At 37.1% G+C, this 26078-nt stretch overlaps 1 protein-coding gene across 1 annotated transcript; it reads right to left on the bottom strand.

The window, feature by feature from the left end:
- Positions 1-15322: 15322 nt before the first annotated feature.
- On the bottom strand, positions 15323-21740 carry LOC139011619 (sperm-associated acrosin inhibitor-like). Its single transcript, XM_070417118.1, has 5 exons — positions 21635-21740; positions 19062-19138; positions 18081-18118; positions 16441-16556; positions 15323-15556 (listed from the first exon to the last, which is right to left on the bottom strand). Exons 2-5 carry the CDS (start codon positions 19126-19128, stop codon positions 15511-15513), a joined length of 267 nt encoding a protein of 88 aa, XP_070273219.1. The 5' UTR covers positions 19129-19138; positions 21635-21740; the 3' UTR covers positions 15323-15510.
- Positions 21741-26078: the final 4338 nt, after the last annotated feature.

Genomic DNA, 26078 nt, shown 5'->3' with positions numbered 1-26078 from the left:
GTTGTCCATGTTAATGGTTGAAACTATGCATGTGTACGGTCAGGAGAGATAGGGACATAGGATATCTCTGTACTTTCTCTCAATTTTGCTGTGAACCACTAATCCCTCTTCAAAAATAATTCTTAATAAAATACATATACACAAGGTTATTTATTTTCTGATGCATAATCTATAATTACAAAAGTTGGAAACATGTATATGCTTTTTTATAAGTAATATAAAAGATTGAATTATTTTCTGTACTTAAAAACAGTAGATTACAGATCACTAAAAGGAGTAATATATGCATAAATATGTATGCTCCTGGTTTGCTGGAATTTCTGTATTTTCTCTGGAGAGGGTAATAACTTAGGATTTTACTTTGTAACATACCAATTTTACTATAAGAATTTTACCATATGACAATTCATTTTATAATAATTTACAAAACTGAAATGTTTTCCATTTCCTAATAAGTGAGAGGTGATTTGCCTGCATCATAAAATCAGAGATTTTGGCCAATTTAGCTCCTGCACAAATAGAATACATTCAATTGCTTGGTATCTCCAATGATATTTCCACATCTGTTATGAGAAGACATGGATGCAGTTCTTTTCATGAGGACACCACATGGCATGAGTGAGCCTTCTGGGCATTGACTGTTGATAGGAAAGTCAAATTGCAAAATCTATAAACAGTGCTAATTTGTACAGAAGATCTAAGTTTGTCTCAAAAAACATTGTATTATTTAAACCCAACAACACCTTCATTTGAAGGTATCATTTTGTTACTGACAGTTTTAGATGAAGAAACTGAAGAGCAAGAAAGATAATAACTTGCTAACATCATTCCAATATAAAGGGAATTAATAGAGACTGACTATTCCAATGTTGTTTCCAATGTTTATGCAGTTGCCTCACAATAAACAACTCTCAATTTCAAAGCAGATGAATTGCCCCAAGAGATATCAAAGAGGGTTTGCCTAAGGTAAGGATTTGATGTTGGGAATGATAACTAAAAATCCCAGACCCTAGAGAGATTATTCTAGCCATTTCCATTGGAAAATATGACCTCTAACTCCTAAGATAAGGATTCTTCAAGTACTTCCGCTTTAGGGGTGGGAAACAGGATGAATTTCCCTGCCCCAGTATCCAGTGGCCATTCAAATCCACTATATAGTTTCTTACCTTTTACAATATAGGGATTTTAAAAAATCCATCAATGTACCCAAAGGTTCATGTGCACTGTTGTCCATTGGGTTTATCAATTCAGGGATTCTAAACCAAATGGAACGACCAATTTTGTTCCTAGATGATACCAAATCTTGCCTGCATTTTCTAGGATTTGAGAAATACTCTATTTGAGTACAGGATTGGAAATGTACTCACCAGGAGAAAATGGAAATGCCAACATGATGATAATTAAGCTGGCATTGATATTCAAAGAGAAGTTAGCTATTTGAACTCCTTAGAAAGTTGAAAAGAAACCAGGATGTTTATGACAAAGTCCCATAAAGAGTTCAATGAACACAACCAGAGAGGCCACGTCCTGGATCCTCCACCTTGAGAAAGAAGAGACTATACTCCTGAGATGTTAAAGTTCTTTACTATTTTCTTTTTCCTTTTTTTTTTTTTTCACCCAAGGATATTTTTTCCATATATTTTCAGTGAGAGTGAAAGGGAGTAAGGGAGGGAGGTAAGGAGGGAGAGAGGGAGAGCGATAGAGAGATAGAATAAACATTTATGCAAGACAGACACATTTATTGGTTGCCTCCTATAGTTGCCCAGACCAGGGCCACCATAGAACCTGCAACCAAGGTACTTGCCCTTGTCTAGGAATGGAAGCCTAGAGATTCAGGGTAAGGGCAGGGAGCTAACACTCCAACCACTGAGTCATGCTAAACCCCCTTTCTTTTCATTAGGGAAAACTGTTCCCTTTTTTCCTCCTGCACCCAAATCAATTAAAAGTAAACATGTTAAACAATACATATGGAATAAAGCTCAAGAGATCTGTAGCATTTAAGAATACATGCCCTTTTGAATGCTCATTTTAGCCTTCAGAGAACCAGGAACAATTAATCTTAGAAGGAGCAGAGTTGGAACAGTTATGACAGCCATACTGTACAAAAGAAAACACAACAATGTATGCCCATGTTACCCACCTCAAGAAGACACAATACAAAGGCAGACTGTGGATGTCTTGTTTACTTGTGCAGCCTCAGCCAGCTCCTCTATGTTGAGGAGTGTATATTAAATACTGCTATGTAGGAAAGCAAATGTCAGGAGTGATAAGACACAGAGGGATCATAAGCCCCGGCAGTGACTGGGAAATGGCCACACAGAGAGGTCCTCAAAGCTATTCCTACAGCAGAAAGTTTAGAGGACAATTTTATCTGATGGGCATAATGAATGGGAAGGGGAGAAAATGATAAGTATGTCTATAGATCCTAACAGACAAAACATGAAGTCTTTCTAAGCAAGGGAGCTGTGTAGGATCAGGAGATAAGACAGGGTATGAATGTCAGAAAGTACAATTTGCAAATATATCTGGAAACTCCCTAGTTTTAAAACATAGATAGCTATGAGAAGCACGTGGAGAATTTTATAAAATACCTGTGCCCATGTTCCTTCCCCAAGGTTGCAATTCAATTTTTTAGATGAGATCCTAGTAACCAGTATTTTTTAAAAGTTTCTAAGATGGTAATAACATGCAGCTATATTGGAGAGTGACATCTAGAACCACAGAACAATCTCAGGGTCACTATTATATCATTCTTCCTGTTTCCCTACACCAGAGCTTTCATAGTTAGTTGAAGTATACACAAACCAGTCTCTGGCTAGTTTTATTCACACACTTAAATTGCACTTATGTTGGAAATTCAGCTTGTTTCAGATTTCTGTGATCAGTCTCAAAAGAAGGAAAGTAAACTCTAAAATGATAATGACAGTTAGTCTTACTAGTAAGATTCCAGAGCCAAGCTTGTCCGGTTTTTCTCAGTGGTTAATGCATCAGGCCACGCACTCAAGTGTTTAGGTTGAACCTGCATCCAGCTCACACACCTGGGTTGCAGATTTGATCCCCAGCCCCTAGCAGGGCATCTTGGAAAGGCAACAAATCCATGTGTCTCTCTCGCATCTATGTTTCTCTCTTTATCTTCAAACCTCTCCTACTCTCTCAAAAAATCTATGGAAGAAATATTATTCAGTGAAGATTAATAATAACAACAAAAGAATCTACTGATAGAGCCAGACAACTGTGTTTCAGGCCTTAGCTCTGTGGCTTAGTATGTGAGGGACCTTAAACAATTGCATATATTATCTGATTATAAGTTAGCTAATTTGTAAAAACAAAAGAAAAGAAAGAAAGAAAGACAAAAAAGGGAATTAAAATAAAATTGCTGCTTGCAATTGTTAAAAAATTTGTTATATACAAATGCCTGCAAGTGCCTGTACCAGATTAGCATAGAATAAAGACAGAAGGATTTTTCAAATAGTTCATGAAAATCTGTTATATAAAAGGGCTGTATCATTCATTGACCAAATATCAGAAAAATGAATACAGCAATATTTTTTAAAAGATTTGTATAAAGTAGGATTTTCCAGAATTCAAGGCTGATTCAGCATTTGAAAACTAAGAAATATAATTCACTACATTAACAGATTGAAAGAAAAAATCATATGACCAGCTCAATAGACAGGTATTCGTGATTAAAAAAAAACAAAACAACTTTGATGACTAAAATGTAAGTAAACAGTGTGATGAAGGGCATCAGAGCAGACTGCATAATTTATGCTGTGGTTTTGATTGCTTTCCCATAATAAGAGGAGATCTGAGACAGTGTGGTAAAGAACAGAAAAAGAAAAAGCAGAAGGGCAGGGGAGTGTAAGATGTAAAAAGAGAAGTAAAAGAGAAATAACATTGTATCTATTAGCAAATGTTTTCTGCAGAATAGCCTAAGAAGTGTATATTTTAAAAGGCAATTACTAAAATGAATAAGGAATGCATCATAATCACAGAATATAAGGTCAATATATACTAGCAAAAATAATAACTGATATTTACAATTTTTCCCCAGCAGCTTTGCTGAGGTATAATTCACATACAAGAAACTTCACATACTAAACTGTGCAGTCTGGTAGATTTAACATCTGTATGCACCCCTGAAATGATCTTCACAATCAAGATAGTGAACATATTCATTCCCCCGCCCCCCCCCCGCCCCCCGCAAAGTTTCCGCCTGTTCCTCCCTTCCCCTCTCCCCAGGCATCTGATGATCTGTTATCACTTTAGATTAGTTTGCTTTTTCTAGAATTTTTCATAGATGGACGGTGCCATATGTACCCTGGTTTCTCTGGAATTCAGCAAAATTATTTTGACAAACATCCCTGTTGTTGTGTCTATGAGTCCTTCCTTACTTTTTATTGCTGACTAATATCCATTGTATGGATAGGCCATAATTTGTTATTCATTTGCCTGTCCTTGAACATTTACATTATTTCCAGTTTGCAGATATACAAAACAGAGCTGCCACAAATATTCATACACATGTCATTCTTAAGCACATGCATACATTTCACTTGGGTGAATGCCTAGCAGCGGAAGGTTTGGAAGACAGGGGAGTTCATAAGGGTACAAGGTTTTTGACTTTTAAAGAGACTGCCAAATTCTTTGCCAAAATATTGTCCTGCTTTACATTCCCACCAGTGGAGCCTGAGAGTACCACTTGCTCCACACCCTCACCAACATTTGGTGTGTGTGATTAGTCTTTATGATGTTAGCCACTTGGTTAGGTATAGAGTAATATCTCATTGTGGTTTTAATTTACATTTCCTTAACAACTTTGCCTTTGGAGGGGATTATTTTTAGTGAAATACAATTTACATAAACATTGTGTGGTTTTAAGTTGTACAACATGTTAATTGTATACATTTACATACTACAATAAGATTAACACCATAGCACTAGATAAACCCCTACCATGTCACATAATCATTAATTTTTTGTGGTGAGAACATTTAAGATCTTGTCTCTTAGCAACTTTGAAGTATTGTTGACTGTAATCACAGTGCTCTACCCATCTGCAGAACTTATTTATCTTTTAATTCTAAGTTTGTACCCTGTGATCAACATATCCTTTTTTCCCAAATCCCAAGACTCTCATAATCACCATTCTACTCTCTGTGTCTACAAATTAAGCTTTCTAAGATTCCATGTATGTTATATTATTATACAGTATTTATTGTTGTCTGTCTGATGTCTCTCACTTGACATGATGCTTTCAAGAACCATGTATGTTTTCACAAATGGAAGAATTTCCTTCTTTCTCATGGTTGAATAACATATGATTGTGTATAAAAAATCATCTTTATCCATTCATGTGTTGAAGGACATAAGTTATTTTTGTGTCTTGGCTATTATGAAAAATGCTGCAATGGTCATGGGGTGTAGATATCTTTTCCATATTCTATTTTCACTTCCTTTGAATATATACTAAGAAGTGGTATTTTTTCCGTATTATATGGCAGCTCTATTTTTTAAAATTTCCATTCTGTTCTCCATCTTGGCTATACCAACTTATAATCCCACCCATGCTGTACAAGGATTTCCTTTTCTTCACATCCTCATCAACACTTGGTAGTCTTCTTGATGATAGCCATTCTAACAGGTGTGTGATGATATCTCATTGTGGCCCCGGTTGGCTTTTCCCTGAAGATTTCCCCCTACATTTTCATGTACTTGTTGGCCGTTTGTATGTCTTCTTCATCAAAAATGTTTGTAGAAATCCCCTGCCAATTTTTTCTATTAATTTCAGGGAAAGGGAGAGAGACAGAAACATCAATGATGAGAGTCATCTATTTCCCTGCCTCCTGCTTGCCCCCTATTGGGGATCAAACCCACAAACTGGTCATTTGTCCTGACCTGGAATCAAACCTTGACCTCTTGGTTCAGGGTACACACTCAACCACTGAGCAGCACAGGCACTACTCCCCTGACAATTTTTTAAAAATATATTTCTATTGATTTCAGAGAAGAGGGGAGAGAAAGGAAGAGATAGAAACATCAATGATGTGAGACAAATATTGATTGGCTGCCTCCTGCACACCCCACACTGGTTCTCGAGCCTGCAACCCGGACATTTGTCCTGACTGGAATTGAACCATGACCTCCTGGTTCATAGGTCGATACTCAACCACTGAGCCAAACTGGCGGAATCAATTTTTAATTTCCTTTATTATGATTATTGAGTTGCATTTGTTCTGTATATATTTCACATATTAACCTCTTAGGAGATATTTAGTTTACAAAATTTGCTCCTATTTTGTAGGTTGTTTTTTTCATTTCATTTTGTTAGTTGTTTCTTTTGCTGTGCAGACTTTTAACTTGATGCAGGCCATCATAATCATAAGAACAATTCTGTAAATTTAAACTAGTGATGATATTTTAAAGCTGTTTATAGCTAATTGGTGCTGAGTTATAAAAGTGAGTGCATAAAAATCTTTGTGGGGGTTTTATCCACCACATTAAACTATTACAAGTAGTGTAATGCCATACTTAAACAAATAAAATGTTGTTTTCTATTAAAGAGTGTTCTTAAAGTAATGGAAAATACCTTACTGTGAGTCAGACAGCAAGGCAGTGTATGAGAATAGAAGTGAGTTTATTAGAATACTCTCTTTTATTTGATTTCTGTATCAATATCTAGAAATACTGGGAATTCGTGAAAGAATTTGTGCAATGACAGAATTGAGGTGGCATGAGACTGTCCTATTTGATTTAGACAAATGCCACCTATCCAGATGTTGGCTTATTGTAACCAGAAAAAACAATTAGTGATCAGATCTAACTGACTGCTAAATACCTCTTGCATCCAGAGAAAATAAGAGAGGCAGAGGAGGGAGCAGATATTTGATAAAATTCCCTGGTTCTCTTCTTAGCCATACTGGATCAGAAGCTAAACTGGACAAGTCTAGGAGTCAAAATTGTTAGTGAGACCTCTTGTGACTCTTAAGTAAATTAAGAAAATGCTTTTTTCCAAGGTCTTCTAAATGAAAGGCAATATCAAAGGTTTGTGCCTTTAGAGTTAGGAAAATGAAGGGAGTAAATGAACAGTGTATTTTCTAGCAGGTTAGTTACCACTGTGGTTAAATGGAGTTCACTCCTTAGTGAGACTCTGAAGGTAGTGTGCAACATAGGTCAGATTTATCTACTCTAAATTCAGGGAGCTGGCATAATCACATACTAACCCTCATAAGTCAATGACTGAGAGGTGACCACAAGTTGTGTTGACTTTCTGGTGCTTCTGACACTCTGTGTATATGGGCACAGTATTCAGAGAAAGTTCTTTAGCAAAGAGTTGCAGATACTGGCAGTTGGAAGTTGAGCCCCATGAACTGAGAGGTAAAGCCCAAAAGGATTTGAGCAGGACATGAAAGTACTGTGTGGGAGTGTGGATATATCAAGAATCTGGAATTCAAAAACAAGGATTACATCAATTAGTCATTGATGTAAACTGCAATTGAAATTCATGAGAATGGATAAGATCACTTAGGGAAATAGAGAAGAGGACTGTACTTTTAGTACCAGCACCAAAATAACAAATGAAATCAATAAAGCAAACCCATAAGGAACAAGAAATGATAAAGGAGAAATAACAAAAGAGTGATATATTATTGGAGCCAAGTTTTTAAAAGCCCATCAAGAAAGAAAGTGTACTTAGGAAGCCTTAATGATTATTAGCTGATACTATTATTCCTCTTTTCATTCCTTCATTCATTGAATTGATTATATTCTGCTGATTCTGAAAAAAAAAGGAAAGAAAAGAAAGGAGTAATAAGCCATACTAAATGCTGCTGACATGGGAATAAAAAATGAGATGTGAGATTCCACTCATATTTTAAAAAGAAAATTCAATTGGGAGTCCTAGATGGCTCTTGCCCTTACAGGCAGGTATTGCAATAACTCCCTCTGGTGTATATTCTGAAAGCAGCAACCTAGTAGTGAATTCTAGGAGTTTGAAAACAAAACTCAATTGACAATCCCAGAGGGCTGTGATTCCTGCAAGGAGTTAAAAGAATAGCCTGTGGAGATAACAATGGCAAATACATTCTCACATGCAGTGGCCTTCTTATTGTTTCATTGATGGTTTCTTTTGCAGTGCAGAAGCTTTTAATTTTGATGTAGTCTCATTTGTTTATTTTTTCCTTAGTTTCCATTGCCCTAGGAGCTTTTTGGGTAAAGATATCTCTAAGACATATGTCTGCTACTTTGCTGCCTATGGCTTATTCTAAGATTTTTATGGTTTCTTGTCTTACTTTTAAGTCCTTTATCCATTTTGAGTTTATTTTTGTATATGGTGTAAGTTGGTGGTCTAGTTCATTTTTTTTGTTGCATACATCTGTCCAATTTTCCCAACACCATTTATTGAAGAGACTTTCTTGACTCCGTTGTATGCTCTTGCCTCCTTTGTCAAATATTAATTAATAATAGTGGCATGGGTTGATTTCTGGGTTCTACTCCATTGATCTGTATGTCTATTGTTGGGCCAGTACTAGGCAGTTTTGAGAACAGTGGCTTTGTAATATAGCTTAATATCTGGTATTGTGATTCCTTCAACTTTGTTCTTCTTTCTCAGGATTGCTGCAGCCCTTCTGGATCTTTTTTTAATTCCATATAAATTTATGGAGATTTTATTCTAGTATTTTTTTAAAATATATTTTATTGGTTTTTTACAGAGAGGAAGGGAGAGGGATAGAGAGTTAGAAACATCAATGAGAGAGACATCGATCAGCTGTCTCCTGCACATCTCCCACCGGAAATGTGCCCGCAACCAAGGTACATGCCCTTGACTGGAATCGAACCTGGGACCCTTCAGTCTGCAGGCCGATGCTCTATCCACTGAGCCAAACCGGTTTCGGCTAGTATTTTAATTGGGGATCATATTGAATCTATAGATTTCTTTGGGTAGTATGGACATTTTAATGATGTTGTTTCTACCAATCCATGAATGCATTATATTATTCTTTTTGTTTATGTCTTCCTCTATCTCTTTATTCAATGTCCTGTAGTTTTCCGTGTACAGGTCTTTTACCTCCTTAGTTAAGTTTATTCCTAGGTATCTTAATTTTTTGTTGATGCAATGGTAAATGGGGTTTTTTTTTTAGTTTCCCTTTCTGTGAGAAATTTTCCAAGATTTCATTATTGGTGTATAAAAAAGCCATAGATTTCTGGGTGTTAATTTTGTATCCTACTCTATTGCCAAATTTATTAAGTATAATAGTTTTTTGAAGGAGCCTTTAGGGTTTTCTATGTAGAATATCATGCCATCATCAAATAATGACAGTTTTACTTCTTCTTTCCCAATATGGATGCCTTTTATTTCTTCTTCTTGTCTGATCACTATGGCTAGCACTTCCAGTACTGTGTCGAACAGGAGTGGTGAAAGTGAGCATTCTTGTCTTATTCCTGTTCTTAGGGGAAATGGTTTTCAGTTTTTGCCCGTTGAGTATGATGTTGGCTGTGGGTTTGTCACATATGGCCTGAATCATATTCAGATATGCTCTCTCTATTCCTACTTCACTGAGAGTTTTTATCAAAAATCGGTATTGGATTTTGTTGAATGCTTTCTCTGCATCTATTGATATGATCATGTGATTTTTGTCTTTCAATTTGTTTACGTTATGTATCATATTTTTTGATTTGGGAATATTATACCAGCCTTGCATCCCTGGAATAAATCCCACTTGATCATGGTGTATGATCTTTTCAATATATTGCTGGATGCAATTTGCCAATATTTTGTTGAAGATTTTAGCATCTATGTTCATCAGGGATATTGGCCTGTAATTCTCTTCCTTTGTAGTGTCTTTATCTGGTTTTGAAATTAGGATCATGCTGACATCATAAAAATTTGGGGGTGTCCCTTCCTCTTGTATTTTCTTAAATAGTTGGAGGAGTGGAGGAGTATAGGTGTTAGTTCTTCTTTGAATGTTTGGTAATACTCTCCTCTGAAGCTGTTCAAACTGAGCTTTTGTTTCGTGGTAGGTTTTATTTTTTTATTACTGCTTCTATTTCTTCAGTTGTTATTGGCCTATTCAGGTTTTCCAATTCCTCCTGATTCAGGTTTGGGGGATTATATTTTTCTAGGAATTTGTCTATTTCATCCACATTGTCCAACTTGTTAGCATATAGTTGTTCATAGTATTTTCTTACAATCCTATGTATTTCTGTGTTGTCAGTGGTTACTTCTCCACTTTCGTTTCTGATTTTATGTATTTGTGTCCTCTGTCTTTTTTTCTTTGTGAGTCTTGCTAATGGTTTATCAATTTTGTTTATCCTTTCAAAAAACAGGTCTTGGTTTCATTGAGTTTTTGTATTTTTTGTTTGTTTCTTTGTTTCTTTATTAGAGCAAATTAGTATTTGCTCTAATCTTTATTATTTCCTTTCTTTTACTTACTCTGGGCTTTTCTTGTTGTTCTCTTTATATTTCTTTAAGTTGTAGGATTAAATAGTTTATTGCTGACTTTCCTTGTTTTTTTGAGGTATGCCTGTAGTGCTATGCATTTCCCTCTCAGGAATGCTTATGCTGTGTCCCGGAGATTTTGGCTTGCTGTGTGGTCATTTTTCATTTGTTTCTAGGAAATTTTTTATTTCTTTCTTGATCTTGTTGTTAACCCATTCATTCTGTAATAACAGGCTATTTAGCCACCATGCATCTGAATGTTTTGGGTGTTTCATACTGTACTTTATTTTTAATTTCATTCCACTGTGATCTGAGAAGATGCTTGATATCATTTTAATATTTTTGAACCTGTAGAGACTTGATTTGTGTCCTAATATGTGGTCTATCTTTGTGAATGACCCATGTGTACTTGAGAAGAATGTATATTCTGCTGCCTTGCGGTGATATATGCTATAAATCTCAATTAAATCCATCTGATCCATTGTGTCCTTTAGAATCTCTGTTTCCTTGTTAAGTTTTTATCTGGAAGATCTATCCAGTGAAGTCAGAGTGGGGTTAAAGTCCCCTACTATGACTGTATTGTTATCAATCTCTCTGTTAAAGTCCCCCAGAAGTTTTCTTATATATTTAGGTGACCCTACATTAGGTGCATATATGTTTACCAGGGTTATATCCTCTTGTTGGATTGATCCCTTTAATATTATGTAGTTACCTTTGTTGTCTTTTGTTATGGCCTTTTTTTAAAAGTCTATTTTGTTGGATATCAGTATTGCTACTCCAGCTTTTTTTTTCATTTCCATTTGCATGGAAAATTTTTTTCTATGCCTTTCCATTTTCTGTTTGTCTCTTGTTTTGATGTTTATCTCTTGTGGATTGCATATAGTTGGGTCATTTTTTTTGTATCCATTCACCTTCCCTATGCTTTTTGATTGGAGCATTTAATCCATTTGCATTTAGGGTTATTATTGATAGGTACTTATTTATTGCCATTTTAATTCTGTATGGCTAGGTTTCTCTCTCTGTTTCTTCTACTCATTAGAGCAGTCCCTTTAGCATTTCTTGTACTGCTGGATTGGTGGTGATATACTGCTTTAGCCTTTTTTTTGTCTGGGAAGCTCTTTATTTGCCCATCTATTTTGAATGGTAGTCTTGCTAGATATAATAATCTTGATATTAGATCTTTTCTTTCCATTACCTTGAGTACATCATGCTACTCTCTTCTAGCCTATTAATAATTAAATCTTTATTGTTCAGATTATTACATTTGTTCCTATTTTTTCCCCCATAACTCCCCTCCTCCCAGTTCCCACCCCACCCTCCGCCCTCACTCCCCACCCACTGTCCTCATCCATAGGTGCATGATTTTTTGTCCAGTCTCTTCCCGCATTTCCCACACTCCTTCTCCCCCCAAGCATAGTCAGTCCATTCCCTTTCTATGTCCCTGATTCTATTATAATCACCAGTTCATTCTGTTCATCAGATTATTTATTCACTTGATTCTTAGATTCACTTGTTGATAGATGCGTAATTGTTGTTCATAATTTGTATCTTTACCTTTTTCTTCTTCTTCCTCTTCTTAAAGGATACCTTTCAGCATTTCATGTAATACTGGTTTGGTGGTGATGAACTCCTTTAGCTTTTCCTTATCTGTGAAGCTCTTTATCTGACCTTCAATTCTGAATGATAGCTTTGCTGGATAAAGTAATCTTGGTTGTAGGTTCTTGGTATTCATCACTTTGAATATTTCTTGCCACTCCCTTCTGGCCTGCAAAGTTTCTGTTGAGAAATCAGCTGACAGTCGTATGGGTATTCCCTTGTAGGTAACTGATTTTCTTTCTCTTGCTGCTTTAAGGATTCTCTCTTTGTCTTTTGCTCTTGGCATTTTAATTATGATGTGTCTTGGTGTGGTCCTCTTTGGATTCCTTTTGTTTGGGGTTCTCTGCGCTTCCTGGACTTGTAAATCTATTTCTTTCACCAAGTAGAGGAAGTTTTCTGCCATTATCTCTTCAAATAGGTTTTCAATATCCTGCTCTCTCTCATCTTCTGGCACCCCTGTTATTCTGATGTTGGTACGCTTGTAGCTGTCCCAGAGGCTCCTTACACTATCTTCACACTTTCGGATTCTTTTTTCATTTTGCTTTTCTGGTTGGGTGTTTTTTGCTTCCTCGAATTTCAAATCTTTGACTTGATTCTTGCGCTCCTCTGGTCTGCTGTTGGGAGTCTGTATAATATTCTTTATTTCAGTCAGTGTATGCTTACTTTCTAGTTGGTCCTTTATCACACCATCGAGGGTCTCATTAGATTTCCTGTACATCTCATCAAGTTTATCGACAGCCTCTAGAAGCCTCTTGAGAGACCTCAAAAGTGTGGTTTTGAATTCTATATCCAGTAGCCTGCTTTCCTCTGGTTCTGTCCTTTGTGGCCTCTTTCTTTGTCTTGGCGTTTTTTTTATGCTTCGCTGTGTCGATAGAGTGGCTTTCCGTGTTAAGTGTCCCAATTACCCGAGGTAGACACTCTTGGTGCACCCCCTTGTGGTCTCTGTGAGCAGTCTTGTAGTCAAGCTTTGATTGTTGTAGGTAATTACTACTTGACCTCCAGGCCAACTGGCTGTGAGAATCAGCTGTGTTTGCAGTGGGAGAACTTCTGTCCTCTAGGGAGGTGCTAATCTAGCCTTTGCCTGAGGCTATCCGGCAAATGGCTCTGTGCAGGGCTTGGGCGGGGCAAGTCCCACAGGATCAACAGGGCGGAGGAGGGAGCAGTTATGGCTGCTCTTAGTCCGTCCCCAGGGGCTCTGCCTCTCTGTCCCAGCAACAGCTGCAAACCTCGGAGGGACCGAAGCCAGACAGTCCCGCTTCTCCTGTTTGAGTCTGGGTCCCTAGAGACTCGCCCGGATCTGGAGCTCAGAGTCTGAGGCTCCCTCTGGATTGAAACAGTCAACCGCGCCCTCAGCCACCATCCCATGCTGCGTGCACTCCGCACCTTAGTATTTTACTTCAGCACTGCGCCTCCTCTGATTCTTGGTTGCTCCTAGTTGTAGAACTTCCACTCAGCCAGCCTTCCTGTGGTTCTGGATGATGTCCATTCCGTCTTTCAGTTGTATTTTTGAAGTGGTTGTTCGAGACAGCAAACTCCCGAGTTAACCTATGCCGCCATCTTGGTTTCTCCCCTATAGAGTTTCTGATGAAAAATCAGGTGTCAGCTTTTTGTGAACTTCTTAGTATTAACATTTTTCTTTTCTCTTGCTGCCTTTAAGATTCTCCCTTTGTCTTTAATTTTCAGCATTTTAATTATGATGTGTCTAGGCATGGGCCTGTTTGGGTTCTTCTTGCTTGGGGTTCTCTGTGCCTCAAGAACTTGTGTGACTTTTATCTTTACCAGGTTAGGGAAGTTTTCTGCCATTATTTATTCAAACACATTCTCTACACCTTTCTCCCTTTCTTCCTCTTCTGGCAACCTGCTGTGCTAATATTGTTAAGTTTTAGGTTGTCCCACAGCTCCCTTAAGCTGTCCTCCTGTTTTTTAATTTTCTTTTTAGTTCTCTGATTGATTGATTTTTTCAACTCTTTCTTCTAATTCAAAGATTCAATCCTCAGCTTCCCCTAATCTGTGGTGTATTACTTCCAGTATTCTTTATTTACATTATATTTTTCTTTATCTCTGAATGTTCTTTTTTCATAGTTACAATATCATTTTTTCATGCTGTTGAGCATCTTTACCATCATTACTCTGAACTCTATTTCAGATATATTTCTTATATCTGCTTCATGTAACTTTTCTTCTGCAGAATTCTCTGGTTCTTTCATTTGGGGGGGTGTTTCTTGTCTCATTTTGGCTGTCAGTTTGGGTGTTTGACTATTTATTAGGTAGATCCTCTATACTTCTCAATCTCTAGTGCAGGACAGTGTTAAAGGCTGTTTCTGACTAATTAGATCAGGCAAAGACTCAAAGCCTCCAGATACCTCCTCTGCCTACAGACTGATAGGATTCCAACTTGAATTGCCCCCCAGGCAATCTTCCTCTTGTGTGTTGAGAGTTTTTTCAACAGGCTGGGGCAGTTGTTTTTGCCTGCAGGCTAATTGTTATTTTTAATCTCTTAACGACCTCAGGGCAAGGTGTTTTCCAAAAAGGTGTATCAACTATCTTCCCCCTAGGCAAGGCAAATGTCTATGTGGGAAAGATGTCCTCTGCTGTGTGAAGGTATGACTCATCCCAGGAAATTTGGGTTGTCTGCCTTCTGAGCTGTATCCTCTAGTCTCACATCCTGGCTTCTACTTTCACAGCTCCAGTTCACTTTACCCTCCCTCTGCCAGAGCACAGGTGGGTGGCTGCACAGGGCATTTTGTGCATTGGCCCTTTAAGTGGGTGCCTGAATTTTCAGATGTCACTCCCTGGCTGACAGTACCCTGCTGCTTTTCACAGCCAGATATTATGTGGGTAGCCTTCTTAGTATTGGTGCTCTCTGCTGAGGGGGGCCCAGCTTGGGGATTAGATCTCAGAGTTCTCAGTGGCAATCCCCCACCATTGCTATGTGTCTCCAGGACTTCAATTGCTGTCTGTGGGTGCCTGGCCAGCGCTTTCACGCCTCTACCCCTCCTACCAGTCTCTATGTGGTCTCCACTTTCGGTTTTCGGGTCTGAGGGTTCTCTCCTGCAAGTTTTCCAATGATTATTCAGGAAGTTTTCTGTATTTTAGTTGTAATTTCAGTTTTTTCCTGGGAGCATGTCCATAAAGCATCCACTTACTCTGCCGACATTTTTTATAGCAAGGTGGTGTTTTGAAAAACGATAATATAATTTAACATTCTATTGATTGCAATATTTATGATTGTAAATTGCATTAGGTGTTATATTATCAAACACACGATTAAGGTAGTTTTTCAACTGCTATTTTATTATTGAACAAAGAGTAAAATCAATCAAAAGTTCTTAGAGTTGAGAGACAATTTTCAACATTCTATATTCCATCTTATATAGCATAAGAGGCTTTGTCTGGTCACCTAGGAATTTAACTCCCTGATTGAAAAGACTCTGATTGGCTGTAGAATCCACTGCAAAATAGGATTGTCCTAACTATCAGCATTTCCCGTAATGACGAAATTGAATTGGCTTATGAGAGTCTCTGTAAAGAAAAAAAAGAGAAAGAGAAATTGTTATAAACAGCATTTAAAATTACCTGGGTACTGCATTAAGTGCCCATTGTGGAGAGGCTGTGCTCCACCTCATCCAGCAGCTGGGACCTATGTGTTCCCCAGCCCTGCACACATCCTTCCCTCCTCTGGGCTACTTGACTCTTCCTATGTGGTCATTCCTGGATCGGTCTTGGAAATCTCTCATACTGCAGAGAGGATAGGATTGGAGATTGTTTGAATGATTCTCTAAAAGTAGAAGCCAATTGTGGAATTAAATAAGAGGAAATAACTTTGAGAGAAAATGAGGAGGGAGCTACGAAGGCTGGCTGAACCATTAGACTGCAACTCCTTGGAGTGAAGGATATAGAAAAGGAGCTTGGGTGGAAAGGTCCTGGAATGCCCACTCTCTAAAGAAGGTTTGCAGTCTGTCAGGGAGCTCAGAAGACAAGGTGGACCAAAATCAGAGGATACCCTCTAGCATGAATAGACCCATTGTGATGGATGCAAATTTCTGTAGTCAAGTAGTGTTTCTTGCTCAATTATGTTCACTGTAGCTTGAAGCTACATCATAGAGATTATCAATTATCATATGGACTTCAGAATTCAATATATTGGTCATAGACTGACATGAGTAAGTCATAATAATTTAACTAAATTATTTGATTTGTACATTTGTAAAATATCCAGAAGAGTTATATCGAGATGTCAAATACCAAACCACTTCTGCAAATGAGAATTTCTGGGAACGGTACCAGTGTGATTTTGACTTTTACTGAGATAGTACAATTTTTTCCATATATGCTGTTCCTAGGCTATCAGAAACTTGGGTTTTCCAATCATTTGTGATGGTTTCTTTATTATTTGGTGTGCTTACAACATTGCAGCGCAGAAAAGACATCCATTTTTGTAAGTATAACCATTGCTTGCGCAGAGTGTATTCACATTGTTGGAGCAAGTAAATGTTCGACCCTTATATCCATCACAGTTTGGCTGTTAAACATAAAGAAGAACATAAAATTTGTCAGGTAATGAACTTTTTCAATAAAATATTCTTTAACCTTAGTACAAGATGCCATGCATCAAAATGGAATGAAAATCTATAATGAGGTTTGGAAATGAATCCCACTAAGTCATAAAATGTTATTGATATATTTCTACAAACCCTAAATCATTTATAAAATACAGACAAATGTCTGAATGTATTTTTATAAATTAGTCACTCTGTCGCACTTCTTCTCATGCCTGCATCAGATTTTCTCATTATTTCATGCCACAAGGTGTAGTAAACTGAAATTTTAAAAATTTCCCCATATTTCTCAATGGTTTCACTATTAAAGTATCAGATACATTTACATTATCAGCAGAGATGTACATATTCAATACATTAGTATTTGTGTAGGTATATAAAATTTGTTTCCTAATGGCAGTTTTGGTAATTTACCTAAATAAACAAGATGGCATACATTCTGATATACCTGCTTTTAAAATGTCTTTGTAAACTTAAACTATTTATATAATTCTTCCCTCTATATAATATTCTCCTCTGTGAATATATGAAAATTATTAATATATCCACCTTTAAGTGGATAATATTTGTAATCCTCTTGTTTTGCTGGGCTACACAATTCTACTTTATTTCTTTTTCTTTTGCTTTTCTTTTTTTTTTAAAGGAGAGACAGAAAGAGATTTTAACTAATGGCTCATGCAGTTGTGGAGACTGCACAGGGCTGGCTAGAAATTCAGGTAAGATTTCTATGTTACAGCCTTGAAGGGAGAATATTTTTTAAAAATATTTTTATTGATTCCAGATAGGATTGGAGAGGAAGAGAGAGAGAAACATCAATGATGAGAGAGAATCATTGGTTTGCTGTCTCTTGCACACTCCCCAATGTGAATAGAGCCCTGTAACACGGGCATGTGCCTTTGACTGGAATTGAACCTGGGACCTTTTAGTCCTCAGGTCGACACTCTATACAGTGAGCCAAACCAGCTAGGGCCACAATTCTACTTTAAATGCACTGTAACCTTTATTATATGCTTACAAATAAGAAGGATACCTAATAATGGAATCTTTGAAATAATGGGATATTTTCATCTTGTCCAAAATACCAAATAATTTTTTTAGGCTGGCTTAATTTCATTTAATCTTGCATAATTATGGCACAGTTTTAAAAATTTTTTTGAAAGATCACTCTTTTGCACATTTTTTTTTTTTGGTGAATTTTTTTTTTAATAAAGGTAAGGAGAGGGCGTAGATAGATAGGAATATCAATGAGAGAGAGAGAGACATCCATTGCCTGCCTACAGCATACCCCCTACTGGGGATTTAGCCCAAACCTGGGCATGTGCGCTGACCAGGAAGTGAACCAGGGACCTCTTGGTTAATGGGTGGAAGCTTAACCACTGAGCAAAACTGGCAAGGCTCTTTCATGAAATTTGCTATTAAAATCTACAATATGGAACAATTAAAAGTTCACCTTTTTCAATATTGAAATTAATCAAAATTAAACTTACCGGAGTGCGCAAGCGTCTAGCAAGTACAAGAGAATTTCCTGCAACCAGCACACAAAAGAAAATGTAAAAATAAGAAGAATAGGAAAACAATCAGAGTCTCTGTGGGAAGAACCTATAACTTTTGATAGCAAAATACTACACATATTGCCTACTGAGTACCTCCAAGTTCTGAGATGAGCCTTTTGTGGTAGTAGCTAAACAGTCAGCTCACAAAATAACTCCAAATCTGGAAATGTAATTCTAAATTATTCTTATCTGTGAAAAATATGTTTAAGTGTTTGCAGCAATCACCAAACAGCCCTGTGAAGATACCATGTTTCTTTTAATTCCTTTTTGAATAACTGAGACATTCTAGTCAGAGAAGACAATGCCTTGTTTAATGTCTCTAATATGCCTTGCATAAAGTCACCTAACTTGAAGAAATTAATTACGACTTAAGGAAATAGTAGTTAGTTCTAATATCCATGGTCTGTTCAACACATTATAATTACTTTACTCAAATTCTTCAGTCTCTTTGCACTAAAGAAAGATAAATTTCTATGGGAGTAAAGCTTGAGTTCTCCCCTCACAAAAAGTTTTTACTTTAATGGCCTCAGAACTAGCACACAACAAATCACATTGCCAACGAATGTCAGATCTAGGAAATATCATTACTCCCTACACTCGGCATTTAGCAAACATAGAATCTGACCTCCAAAATAATAATTAGGTAAATAATTTTAATCATAAATGAACAAAAAACTAAGTTCTGCTCATTCTAATCCACCTCTCTGCCACCATTCCTCTAGTGTGGGAAAAGAGAAAAAGCAATCTACAGACGTAATTCCTTAGAAGAGCTCTGTAACTTGCTCCCTTTCATTTTGCCAGTTAAAATATTACATGCCCAATAAAAGAACATGCTCCATTTCAAGATAACAGAAGTCGTCTCCTGCACTTTCTAAGATATAGGAATAGCTTCATCCAGAATTGAAATGTACTCACCAGAGTAAAGAGAAAATGCCAAGGCAGTGATGAAAATGATTCTGATACATGATGAGAAGAAAGACATTTTATCAAGTCTGAAGAAAAAACCCAAAAGGAATGTTTACAACATATGACACAGAGACAAATTTCTTATTTATAAGTGAAAGTTTCTTACAGACAAAGGACCTGCTACTCCCCTAGATTCCTAATTATATTGGACTTTCCCTTTTTTATTTGCATAAGCTCATAGGATCAAGGAGTCATACATGTGAACAGGAGACCTCATAAAGACTTGAGAGAAACAGCAGGACACATTCTCAGCACACTTAAGAAGGAGCTGTTCATTCCCAAACCTTGGCTAAGCCCAAAGAGGCCTGACAGCACTTAAAGAAATATGGGCCCTGGAATCGCCGTTTTCCTCAGAATATAGAAACATTTCAGGAAGGACTGACCTGGAGCAGGCCTCACAGAAATGCTGCACACCATGGCCAGCCCATAGAATCCCCACCCAACCTCCCTGAAACAGGAGGCAGTGGAGCCTGAGGCCTAGAGCTCTAGAGACTGTGCCTATTTTGTTCCCCTTTCTTTGTCAACCACCTTCACCCAGCTGAGGAGTTTCCTTTACTGGCTGTTGAGGAGCTTGGTGAGGTTACAATACATGGCTCATAATAACATAATCCAGAGGTATTCTGTGTAAAACACTTGTGAGAGATGCCACTCAAATATTTCTCAATAGGTCTTCCCTCAGTAAGAGGTTTGGGATAATTTTCTGATATTCTCAGAAGTACGGGGTGGAGATAAAGTAATAAACAGTGGTTTAAAACCCTAAAATGGAGGAGAGATGTGAAAGCTTTTCAACTTATTGTGTTGGAAAGGAAGGAGAATCAAAGCAAGAAAGAGAAGAATAAATTTTGGAAACTGTAATTACACTCATATATAGGCCATTAGTATTTTGCAACACTAGGAGCATATTAGACTCTATTGGAGATTTGGTTTATTAAACTTTTTATTTTGAGAAAAATGGAGAGTCTCATAAAGCTGTAAGTAATAGTACAGAGAGTTATCATGTTCCTTTTAACCAATTTCCCCCAAGGGGACATCTCATAAAGCTATAGTACAATTTCACCACCAGGAATATTTAAAAAGCTTCCAGAACATTAAGCAGCCAGCTTTGAAGTTAGGCTCGAGTACAACATGGAAATAATAAGATCATGAGAGGAAGAAAGCTCAGGAATGAAACTGAGATTACACGGTACAATGCACTAAATAAATTTTATATTGAATCATTTTCTCTGAGGAATAAGTGAAGAAAATGAGATCAAGTCAGTATAGCCCAGCGGGCTTAAAATAGAGTCTGTATAGTCAGGCTGGCAAAATTAGTTCAAACCAAATGTGCTGAAGCATGAAGAATGGATTTTATGTTAACTGGCCTGAGGACTCATAAACGGAGGGATATTTCATGTTCATGAATAGGCAGACTCCTTACTGTCAAGATGTCAGTTACTCCCCAGTTGACCTATAGATTCAATACAGTCCCAATCAAAATCTCAGCAAGTTATTGTGTGGCTGCTATTAAACCCATTCTAAAGTTTATATGGAAGGCAAAAGATACAGAATAGCCAATAGAGAATTGAAGGAGAAGAGCAAAGTTGGAGGATCGATGCTACTCAACTTCAAGTCTCACTATAAGTAACTCAATAATCAAGACTGGGCCTTGGCAGAAGAAGACACAAGTTGATTAACTCAACAGAACAGAGATCCCAGAAACAGACCCCTTTAAATATTCACAACTGATTTTTGACAAATGAGCAAAGGTATTACAATGAGGTTTACCTGTGCAACCTCAGATAGTTTCTCAAAATAGTGCCTAAACAACAGGATATCCACATCCAATAAAATAAGTGTAAACACAGACGTTATACCCATCACAGAAATTAAGTCCAAATGAAGCACAGATCTAATATAAAATGCAAACTTTAAAACTCCTAGGTGATAAGATAGGAGAAACATGGGGAAAGGTGAATACTATTAAATACCATACTTTTTTTAAAAAAAAATTCTTACTGAAATATAACTTTTTCATTGATTTTCAGAGGGACTGGAGGGGAGGAAAGAGGTGGAGGGAGGGAGGGAGAGAGAGAAAGATAAAGAGAGAGAGAGAGACATCTATGCCAGAGAGACATTTCTTGGATGCCTCCTGCAGGTGACTGGGTTGAACCTGTAAACTAGGTACTTGTCCTTGACAAGAAATCAAACTGGGGAACCTTCTTGGGAGAAGGGGAGGCTGACACTCCCACCACTGAGTCATACTGGGCAGGGCTAAACCCCTTTACTTTTCATAGGGAAGACTGTTCCCTTTTTTCCTTCTGCACCCAAATCAATTAAAAGTAAGCAAATTAAGTAGTACATATGGGAAAAAGCTCAATGAAACTATCTCCTGTAGCATTTAAGAATACATGCATTTTGAATGCTCAATTTATCCTTCAGAGAACCAGGAACAATTAATCGTAGAAGGACCAGAGCTGAAGTAGTCCTGACAGCAATACTATACAAAGAAAACCCCACAATAATATGTGTCCCATGTTACTCACCTCAAGAAGACACAGTACAAAGGGAGGCTGTCTTGTTTACCTGTGCAACCTCAGCTAACTCCACTATGTTGAGCAGTGTATTTTAAGTACTGCTCTAGGAAAACAAATGTCAGGAGAAAAGGACACAGAGGGTCACATGTCCTAGCAGTGACTGGGAAGTTGCCACACACAGAGGTCATCAAAGCCATTCGTACAGCAGGAAGTTTAGAGGACAATTTGATCTGATGGGCATAATGAATGGGGAGGGTAGAAAATGGTAAGTGTTTATAAATCCTAAAGTAAATAAGACATGAAGTCTTTCTAAGCAAGAGAACTGTGTAAGGTCAGGAGATAAGGCAGGAAAAGAATGTCAGAAACTACAATTTGCAAATATGTCTGGAACATCAGTAGTTTTAAAACATAGATAGCTATGAGAGGTACCTGGAGAACTTTGTAAAATAACCTGTGCCCATGTTCCCTCCCCAAGGTTGCAATCCCATTTGCTATATGAGATCCTAGTGACTGATGTGTTTTTTTTTAAGTTTCTAACATGATGGTAACTTGCAGCTACAGTTGAGAGTGACTGAGCTAGAGCCACAGAGCAATCTCTGGGACACTATTACATCAGTCTTCCTGCTTCCATATAGCAGGGCTTTCATCGTTAGTGGAGAAACATACAAACCTGTGTGGGGGTAGCTTTGTTCACACATTTATGTTAGGTTTCTTTTGGAAATATAGCTTGTTTCAAATTTCTGTGATCCAGTCTCAAATAAAGGGAAACTCTCAAAAGATAATGATAGGTTATTCTTAAGAATCTAGAGCCAGCCCTGGCTGGTGTCCTCAGTGGTTAGAGCCACAACCCATGCACTGAAGGATTTGGGGTTTGATTCCCAGTCAAGGGCACATACCTGGGTTGAGGATCCATCCCCAGCCCCTACTGGGGCATGTGGGGGAGGCAACCAATGCCTGTGTCTCTCTCACATTGATATTTCTCTCTCTCTCTCTCTTTCCCCTTTTTCCACTCTCTCACACTGTCTCTAAAAACCAATGGCAAAAATATGCTCCAGTGAGCATTAACAAAAACAAAAGAATGTAGACAACTGTGCTCCATGTCTTAGCTCTGTGGCTCAGTATGTAATAAATCTTACAGTTTTTATATATTATCTGATTAAAGTTAGCTCATTTATAAAAAATGACTTAAAATAGCTGCATGCAATTGTTAAATGTTTTCATATAAAAAATGCATAAAAGTGCCTTCATCACATAAGCATAGAATAAAGACAGAAGCATTTTCAAATAGTTAATGAAACCCTGTTACATAAAAGGGCTGTATCAATTACTGAAAAATATCAGCAAATGGAATACTGCAATATTTTTAAAAGATTAAGTAGAATATTCTGGAACTCAATGTTGATTCAACATTTGAAAACTAAGAAATGTAATTCACTATATTAACAGAGTTAAGGAGAAAATCATATGACCAGCTAGACAGATATTCATGATAAAAATAATTTTAATGACTAAAATGTAAGTAGATACTAAGCTTGATGAAGGACATCATGAAACACAGCAAACAGTATAATTCATGCTGTAATTTTTATTGCTTCCCCATAAGATGAAGAGATCTCAGTGCAATAAAGAAAGGAAAAGGAAAAAGCAGAAGGGTAAGAGAGTTTAAGGTTGACAAAGAAAAGTAAAATTGTCTCTATTAGCAAATAGTCACTGCATAATAGCCTAAGAAATGTATATTTTAAAAGGCAATTACAGCTCTAGCCTATTGGCTCAGTGGATAGAGCTTAGGACTGAGGACTGAAGGGTCCCAGGTATGATTCTGGTCAAGGGCATGTACCTCATTTGCAGAGTCCATCTCTGGCCTAGAAGAGGCCCAAGCAAGAGGCAACCAATCAATGTGGCTCTCTCACATTGATGTCTCTCTCTTTCTCTCTCTCTCTCTCTCTCTTTCTCCCCTCTGGTATGAGACCAAAACAAAAAGGGATGGGCAATTGCAAAAATTAAAAAGAAATGCTTTATAGTTAAAGGATACAAGGTCAATATATACTAGCAAAAATTACAAAAACTTAAATTTACAATATTTCCCAACAGCTTTGCTAAGGTATAATTCACATATAATAAACTTCACATACTAAACTGTGCAGTCTGATAAATTTGACATATGTATACGCCCCTGAAATGATCTTTACATTCAGGATAGTGAATATATCCATCACACCCAAAGTTTCCTCCTGTCCGTCCCTTCCTCTCTCCCCAGGCAGCTGATGATGTGTTATCACTTTGGATTAGTTTGTCTTTTCTAGAATTTTACATAGATATAATAATGCCATATGTATCCTAGTTTGCCTTTCATTCAGCAAAATTATTTTGGGAAACATCTGTGTTGTTGTGTGTATCAGTACATTTACATTGTTTCCAATTTGAAAATATCCAAAATAAAGTTGCCACAAATATTCATATACATGTCTTTCTTAAGCATATGCATACATTTCACTTGGGTGAATGCCTAGCAGTGGAAGGACTGTAACACAGAGTAGTTCATAAGGTTAAAGTTTCTTATTTTTAAAGAGTCTGCCAAATTCTTTGCTAAAGTATTATCCTACTTTACATTCCCATCATTGGTGACTGAGAGTTCCAGTGGCTCCAGACCTTCGCCAACACTTGGTGTGATCAGTCTTTATAATGTCTAGCACTCTGTTAAGTATAGAGTAGTATATCATTATGATTAATTTACATTTCCTTAACAACTTTGGCCTTTGAAAGGGGTTATTTTTAGTGAAATACAATTGACGTAAACATTGTGTGGTTTTAAGGTCTACAGCATGTTAGTTGGATACATTTGTATACTATATATGATTAACACCATAGCTAAACTCCTACCATGTCACATAATCATTTCTTTTTTGTGGTGAGAACATTTAAGATCTAGTCTTTAGCAACTTTGATGTATTGTTGACTATAATCACAATGCTCTGCATGTCTGCAGAACTTATTCAAATTTTAACTCCAACTTTGTACCCTTTGATCAACATATCCTTATTTTCCTGAGTCCTCAGGCTCTCATAACCACCATTCTACTCTGTTTCTATATAGTAAGCTTTTTAAGGTTCCATGTGTGTGATATTATTATACAGCATTTGTTCTCTGTCTAACATTGTTCACTTGACATAATGCTCTCAAAGACCATTTGTGTTTTCACAAATGGAAGGACTTTCTTCTGTATCATGCTTGAATAACATACTATTGTGTATTTAACATCTTCTTTATCCATTTATATGTGGAACATAAGTTATTTCATTTCCATTTTATTTACCAAGAAGTGGGATTTTTCTGTGGTAGATGGCACTTCTATTTTTAAGTTTTTGAAGAACCTCCATTCTGTTGTCCATCTTATTTATACCAACTTACATTCCCACCCATGGTGTACAAGGTTTCCTTTCCTTCACATCCTTGTCAACACTTGTTTGTCATCTTGATGATAGCCATTCTGACAAGTGTGTGATGATATCTCATTGTGGCTTTGATTGGCATATCCCTGAAGATTTTCCAGTCAATTTCCATGTACCTGTTGGCCATTTGCATGTGCTCTTCAGAAATTGTCTGTACAGATCCCTTGCCCATTGTTTAAAATGTATTTCAGAGAGAATAAGGGAGAGGGAGAATGAGAGAGTGAGAGATGGAAACATCACTGATGAGAGTCATTGATCTGCTGTCTCCTGCATGCCCCTACTGGGATCAAGCCCACAACTCAGGCATGTAACCTGACTGGGAATCAAACTGAGACCTCCTGGGCTCATGGGTTGATACTCAACCACTGAGCAACACCTGCCAATTTTTAATTGAAATTTTTATTGTTATTTAGACATATTAGTTTTGTATATATTTCAGATGTTATGAGATACATGGTTTACAAAAATTGTTCCCTTTTTGTAGGTTGTCTTTTCATTTGTTGGTTGTTTCTTTTGCTGTGCAGAAGACTTTTAACTTGATACAGCCTCACATAACCAACAGAACAATTCTGTAAGTTTAAACTAATGATGAAATCTTCAAGCTCTTTATAGCTAATTGGTGACGGGTTATAAAAGTGAGTGCTTCTGAAAACTTTCTGTGGGTTTTATCAACCATATTAATCTATTTGAAGAGTGTAATATCAAATTTTAGTAAATAATATTGTTTTGCAATAAAGTGATTCTTCAAGTAATTTAAAAAAACCTTACTGTGACTTGGTCAGAAAAAATATCTATGATAGTAGTAATGAGTTTATTAGAATACCTCTTTGGAGAGAAGCAAGATGGTGGTGATATAGGCAGATGCATCCCAGGTCTTGTCCCGGAGCAAATGGAGTAAGCAGCTGAAACTAATAACACCTACCCCGAATTGGCGAAATTACTCAGTTGGTGAGACCGTTTGCAGCCTGGAAGGGCAGAGCTCCCCTGGAAAGGTAAAAAACCAG

Source organism: Myotis yumanensis, unplaced genomic scaffold (assembly GCF_028538775.1).
Source record: "Myotis yumanensis isolate MYYU_CA2020_CCGP unplaced genomic scaffold, mMyoYum1.0.hap1 SCAF_5, whole genome shotgun sequence".
Taxonomy (NCBI): Eukaryota; Metazoa; Chordata; class Mammalia; order Chiroptera; family Vespertilionidae; genus Myotis; species Myotis yumanensis.
The sequence above is the reverse complement of the archived record's forward strand: the minus strand, read 5'-3'. Positions and strand labels throughout refer to the sequence as shown.